This window comes from Myripristis murdjan, chromosome 16 (genome assembly GCF_902150065.1).
Source record: "Myripristis murdjan chromosome 16, fMyrMur1.1, whole genome shotgun sequence".
NCBI classification, from domain to species: domain Eukaryota; kingdom Metazoa; phylum Chordata; class Actinopteri; order Holocentriformes; family Holocentridae; genus Myripristis; species Myripristis murdjan.
In genome coordinates this window covers 18,583,178-18,590,000 of record NC_043995.1, presented here as the reverse complement: position 1 = coordinate 18,590,000, position 6,823 = coordinate 18,583,178, and the positions used below count along the sequence as shown (strand labels likewise).

Genomic DNA, 6,823 nt, shown 5'->3' with positions numbered 1-6,823 from the left:
GATCAAAGAGGACTCCAGCTGCTATGACCCTAGCACACAGCAAGAGTTCTCATACAATTTCTCCTCATTTTGTTGGTATAAATATAGTTTGGCAATGACTTTATTATAAGAGTGGTTATCCATGACAAAAGATGCCATGCTAAAACACAAGCATCCTATAAATCCCATCCCCTTAAAAAAAAAAAATTGAAAGATTTTTAAAATGTGTCGCTGTTTTTCTTTTCTTTTCTTTTTTTTTTGTTTTTGTTTTGTTGTTGTTTTTCTTCCACATCCATTTTGGTGTTCATGATCTTTAACACTGACACGTACCACATAACACAAAAAGGGAAAGAAAAAGTGAAAAGATGAAAGGCTGAGAAAAGCAGAGAGGTTCTATTTCACAAAAAATATTATAATTGTGAGGCATTTGAGGAAAGAACCTTTTGCTGCGTTGGTTTTGTTCTTACTCTCTCTCTCTCTCTCTCTCTCTCTCTCCCTCTCTCTCTCTCACACACACACACACACACACACACGCACACACACATATTTTCATCCTTAATGATGCCCGTGATGTAAACTCTAATGTGTACACCCGTATTCTGTCAATAACATGATAACATGTGCCCCTATCCTGAGCAGATCCTGCAAAACACCACACACTTGCATGGCCTGTTTCTGCAAACATCTCACAAGCATGCACTCTCTCGCACACACACTCCCCAAGACAAACACAGCCTACATTAAACTGCATTTGAGTTTCTTTAGTTTTTGTCCATGAAGCAAATATAAAGAAAATTGTTTACAAACCAACACCAACATGAGATTCCCCCATTTCTTTTAATTCACTTGCATGCAAGCAGGTGCATGTGAGTGTGTGTGTATGTGTGTGTATGTGTGTGTGTGTGTGTGTGTGTGTGTCTGTGCAAGCAAGAGGACAGACAACCCAAGCAGAGTCAGACATAGGTGGTGAAGTATAGTGAGGTGAAGGGAAACAGTCTCTAACCTCGAGGTGTGCATTTCAACTGGACAAACTGCAGCTGTTCCAATAACTGAGCGCGCTTGTTCATTGTCAGAATGCCATAGATCTAACAAATAAAAACATGAAGTGCAGACATAAATACAAAAAAACACATTCTGGTAATCAATGATTCTTTTGTCAATGAATTATGAAAAAATGTTTGAATTTAGTGGCCTCTCACACAAGGAGCAAACTGATCCAATTCTACTCACCTACACAAACATAGGCACACACACACACACACACACACACACACACACACACATGCACGCACGCACTAGTTATAATAAACTGATTTTAATATCTACATTTCAGCCTAAAGTTTAAGCTATATATCATCTAGCCTACTTATTTTGCCTTTTTTGCAATGGATGAATTCAGGTGTGGAACAACCTCCTTTTTGGTCCCTTTATTCGACGGGGTCAAGAAAAAAAGAAGAAAGAAAGAGAGGAAGGAGAAAAAATAGAAACAAACAAAATGTTAAAAATAACAAATAAACGTGCAAACGTAAATTTAAAGGGCTTTGAGGACATTTGACCTTGATGAGTTATTAGGAGGATCGATATCTAAGCTATGACTTATTTGATTCCGCCTCCTGCTTTTGTGGTCGGTGTGCTTCGTCTCAGAAGTCTCTCTATTTCTGTTTGTCGAATGATTGAAATGTCAACTCAGCCCGGCTATCGCACACACACACACACACACACACACACACACACACACACACACACACACACACACACACACACACACACACACACACACACACAGATTACCAGCACGTTCACTTGACTATTAAAACTTTGTAATTGCACTTGGAAATTATATTAGAATATTATGACAGGGAAACTAATCTATTGAGTTAAAATGTGATTTAGCTTGCATGACTTATGTTAGATTATTATGGGTAAAAATGCTGTGCAGGGCTCACACCAACTTTTCTGGGCTATTATATACTGCATATTTTTTCCCCCCCAATAAAACAAGCAGAACCAAACATGAATAGATCCAGTGAATGACACGAAGAAGAAGAAACTTGTGCCACAGCAGTTATGTGGGCTACAGCATCAGCTCAGAGATGGAGGACTATGAAGGAAGGAAGAAAGGAGAAAGAGAAAAAGGAGAAAAACGGACTCGGTGCCGGTTTCTACCTGGTGAAAGAGCTTCGCGCTGAATGGTGCTGGGTGTCCGGGGTGGAGAGGTGGCGTGGCTGCGGCCGGGACAGGGCTCCTGGAGCAGGGAGGACTCGGCGGGCGCCGCGGAGGAAGTGTCCGATCGCCGGGGCTCTGAGCTCGGCTGGGCGCGCTCTTCCGAACCTGGGTCTGGAGGAGAGACGCCGCGGTTACAGCCAGTGATGTGGCGGCAAATAAAAAGGTGGATGAACCATCATCTCCAGTCAGTGATCACCTTAAGGCAAACAACCACGAGTATAAACAATCAATCACACTTAGAGGAAAACATTGTCAATCTTTTTTTTTTTTTTTTTTTTTTTTTTTTTTCGATCGGGATATAAGAGACTTAACTTTGGCTGTACAGTTTGATGCCACTCACAATGTATAGCCTGACGCGACGTTACATCGTGTTCATACGAATTATAAAATGACAAACTTTATTTTGAAAATAAAAAAGGTGGTATTTAGATGGGATTACTCTCTAATGCATCCCTGGTTACAGCCTATAACATTTACAAAATTATCTGGAGCATTTTAAGACAATAAACAGGTGTAAGCTTTTCTGTTTCTATCAAGAGAAATGTTTTGCGAAGGTCTAAACTGATAAATAAAAGTCAGTTAGTCATATGAAGCTGAGAGTAGTGAAAGCACATGCACACTGCTATACGCACAACAGAGCAATATGCCAATAACGCACTCAGAATAAACCACTGGAATGATCCATGGAAAAGGCAGAGCCACACAAAAGTGAATAGAGGCCTTTTAAGTTGAAACCATGCAAAGGCAGGTTCGGGCAGTAAATTTACCGTGGATCCTTGCTACAAAGAAAAGATTAAGGACCACAACTGAGCAGTTTTGTTCATTTCAAGACACAGAAAGACGTGGGCGAAGTTTCATTTCTAACACTTGACACAGGTCTAGAAAATGGTTTTACTAATTTTCTTAATTTCCTTTTATATCTTTGCGGTGCTACATACAAATTCAATCAATCGAACTAAAAACACAATTTGCATTCTGAAATCGACAACAGGAGTCGTAACTATAGCTACAAATACGGACCTACAAACGTGATAACTTTATAACAGCTGTCTGTGCCAGTGCCTAAATGCCATCGCTTCGCTTGCCTCTGATCACTACCGTGTTCGCCCGCTCAGGGTTCATCCAGAGGGAGAGACAGAGGGAGAAACTCCAGATTTGAAAGTCGGACCCGAAACCAGTGGACTCTGTGCGCCGTGCGTCTCCAACTCCCTGTCACTGTAGCAGAGCGCACAGTGGACTGATGATTTCAAAGCCCAGAGCGCCCCCTCTCTGTTGCTCTCTCTCTCTTTCTCTCTCTCTCTCTCTCTCTCTCTCTCTCTCTCTCTCTCTCTCTCTCTCTCTCTCTCTCTCTCTCTCGCACAAACACAAACCTTCTGCCAGGGACTCTGTCTGGTCTTGAGACCACTCGCTCTAGCACTAGGCTGTGTATCCCAAGACGGTCTGTTGACAAGTCACACCACAGCCGTGATAACAGACTGTCCGTGCAACAGGCACCTGCAGCCTCTCTTAACTCCGGCTTCACTGACCAACGCTGACTGCTACTTGTTTGATAGACCATATTTTCTCCCAGCTGTGACTTCACGGGCTCATTTACAGAGGAAACATCTTCAAATTTTGAACCCCATAAAAGTGTTTTTTCGGCTTCCATATTTGTAGTAGTCTACCTAAAAGAACATTTCAATTGTTAAAACAAATAATAATAATAATGATAAAAACAAAAACTGGCAAATCAAAACAAAAACAAACCAGTGTGATTATTTAAGAGTTATTTTTTATTTTATTTTATTTTTATTAAGGCTTAGTGTGTGTAGAGGCCTAGAGCCTTCAATGAAATGTACAATCTCAACATAGTGTTAAGAGAACTCTTATAAAATGAGGTGGCTATAGCCATCAAAGAGCTCAGCTATGATGCAAGCCTAAAGAACCATTTGCTGGTACGACACAAACCTCCCTTTGTTAAAAATGTAGGCTACTATATAAACATAAAGGCTAGAGCGCATAATTGTCCATGCACTGGGACACTGGAGGCAGATATAGATTGCACTGTACCGCAACTTCTTGCTGGACCTTTATGGTTAAAGAGTGAAAATGAAATGCCACGTTCACATGTGAACACTGCATGTAAGTTGAGTTATTTTCTGCAAAGTGAGACACTATTTTCTATATGAGCTGGGACCCCTATAAGCGCTCTTTGGGCCGGGTTCTGGGCCGCGCGCACCGGTAACCAAGAGAACCACAGAAGAGCTGTAAAGCACGCGCCCTGAAGCGCCGGTAGCCCCCGGTAGCCCCTCGCACCAATAACCCAGACAGCGCGAGGCTTCCAGCAAACAGAGAGAGAAAGGAGAGGAGATAAAGGAGGCCAGAGAAATATACAAGTACAGTAAATTAGCCCTGAGAGCAAGACTGTCAGAGGGGCGTGCGTGTGTGCGTGCGTGTATGTGTGTGTGTATGTGTGTGTGTGTGTGTGTGTGTGTGTGTGTGTGTGTGAGCCTAAGTGTGTGAAAGAGAGAAAGACAGAAAAGACAGAAAAAGAAAAGTTAAAACGATAAAAGTAGGCCTATGGAAGTGCGCCACAACGATGGAAACTTCCTATCAGTTTCCTGAAAATCATCTTCCATGAACATGGTCATGAGATACAAAACATGGAATACATGCCTTTGGTAGCTCTTATGGAATACAGTACATTTATTGTCATCTTCTGTCTAAGAAACACTTCACATAAGACATTTTGATGTAGCTGTATGGTGAATGGCTGAGGGTGTTTTTCGCCTGTAATGAATGGGAGGAGAAGCCGTGTCCCTCCAGAAGGAGAAGACTGCTCGCCAGTGTGACTGCTGACATTTACGGTTGGCCACCAGTGGGGCGACAGCTCACACTCTACCAATCGAGCCATAGGCAATATGGTCTGTTTGGAAAACAACCATCACCTTTTAATATATGATCATCTCGCCCACTAAGTGCCGAGCAGAGGACGAAAAAACCTCACTTGCACATCACATGTTATTTAATGGTCATCCCAATTTGTATAGGCTATAGGACCCATGGACTGTGCATACATGCATTACCATGATATCTACAAACACACACACACACACACACACACACACAGAGAGAGAGAGAGAGAGAGAGAGAGAGAGAGAGAGAGAGAGAGAGAGAGAGACGCCTTAATTATAATCCCATTATGCCCCCTTTCACAAACAGCGCAAATTCCCCAAAAAGCTTAAATGAGTCACAACCACGATACGAAATCAAAAGGCTCTGACGGCCAGACCCTCTTGTCTGAATGTAGGTTACTCTCCACTCAGACCATTAGAGCGTCTGACTCCACTATTGTGAGTGAGAGGCATCCCATTTCCATGACAACCAGAAAGAATATGATACCTTCCCAGAGCAAATTAATATCAAATTCAGCTTCATCTGCTCCAGGCGACACCACACACACACACACATCCTATATAACCTAGACCGGGGCTCCGCCGGCAAAGCTTCCCATATCAACAGGTTGTGCGCACAAAGTTGGAGAGATGGTATTGGAATAAAATTACAAAATTACATATGTCGGACACAGTTATGAAACGTCCACGCTCACACCGTGGCCAAAGTGTTGTGTTTTGTGTTTGTGTGCGCGATAGTTAAAAAATGCGCTACGCAGAATATTTGATAAAGTCATTCATTCACAGATGTCACAGTTGAGTTTACTTACTGGTTTGCTGTAGCGGTTCCGTCTTTACATGTGATAATAACCTCGCATAAAGTATCCTATTTATATCCAGAATAATCACCAAGAGTCGTAATAATTGTAGAGGAAAAAAATACTTAATATTGAAGAGGCACAGGATGCATCGGCGGCAAAAGTTTCTTTTCTTTCTTTTTCCTTGTTTCCTTCTTACTCTTCTAAAGTACACAAAGTAGAAAAAAACTCCGAGGAGTGTGTCTGTGTCCGATCCCGTGAGGTGAGTGTGCCAGTGGTGATGGTGCTTGCAAATGTGAAGTTGTAACGCGGGTTTGTTTATGTGCGCGGTCTGAGGGAGAAAGTCTAATAGAGCATTTATGTGGCTCAGCCTCCACATACAGGTCTTGGTATGCGATACGTCAATGTGACGCCATGGGAGAGGTGACGTCACTCAATGTAGAGCTCCCTCTCCGTACAGTACCAGACACATAAGCCCCGCGCGCCGTGCCAGAAAAAGAGAGAGAGTGCTAGAGAGAAAGGAACGGGGAGAGAGAGAGAGAAAGAGAGAGAGAGAGAGAGCCAAAGCGATAGTTGGTCTTATGGTTGCAGGGCAGAGAGGAAGGAAGATCCGTCGGGCGAGCTTGCACCGTGGAGTTCATGGGTATGACAAGTATGGGCACTCGCCATACGTCTTTAAGTCCAAGTGAGTCCAAATGTGATCTTACACTTTTCATTATTACAATATATAGCAAAGATCAAACAAAGATAATTAGAAATTTATTTGGGGAAAAAAACAACTCAGTGGAGCATTCAAGTATAATCTATTTAATTTGTGTGCATCAGTAGCTACAAAATAATTCTGAACTATGTGTAATCATTTATAAAAGTGACCTGTTAATAATATCACATTAGGCATCAGCTTCTCTTTTTCTTATGAATTTTTTC

The 6,823-nt window shown here is 42.2% G+C and overlaps 1 protein-coding gene across 2 annotated transcripts in view; it reads right to left on the bottom strand.

Moving 5' to 3' along the window:
- The window catches only part of nr4a3 (nuclear receptor subfamily 4, group A, member 3), a 23,058-nt gene extending 16,842 nt beyond the window's left edge, over positions 1–6,216 (bottom strand). Inside the window, exons 1-2 of one of the 2 annotated variants that reach the window (XM_030072162.1) lie at positions 5,909–6,216; positions 2,146–2,316 (exon numbers count right to left, since the gene is read on the bottom strand). Coding sequence is in view for 1 of the 2 variants with exons in the window: in XM_030072163.1 (XP_029928023.1) it covers positions 983–1,046 (64 nt within the window). In the remaining variant the exon portion in view is untranslated. Of the gene's footprint in view, positions 1–982; positions 1,065–2,145; positions 2,317–5,908 lie in introns of those variants that run through there. The other variant, XM_030072163.1, reaches the window with a different exon arrangement.
- Positions 6,217–6,823: the final 607 nt, after the last annotated feature.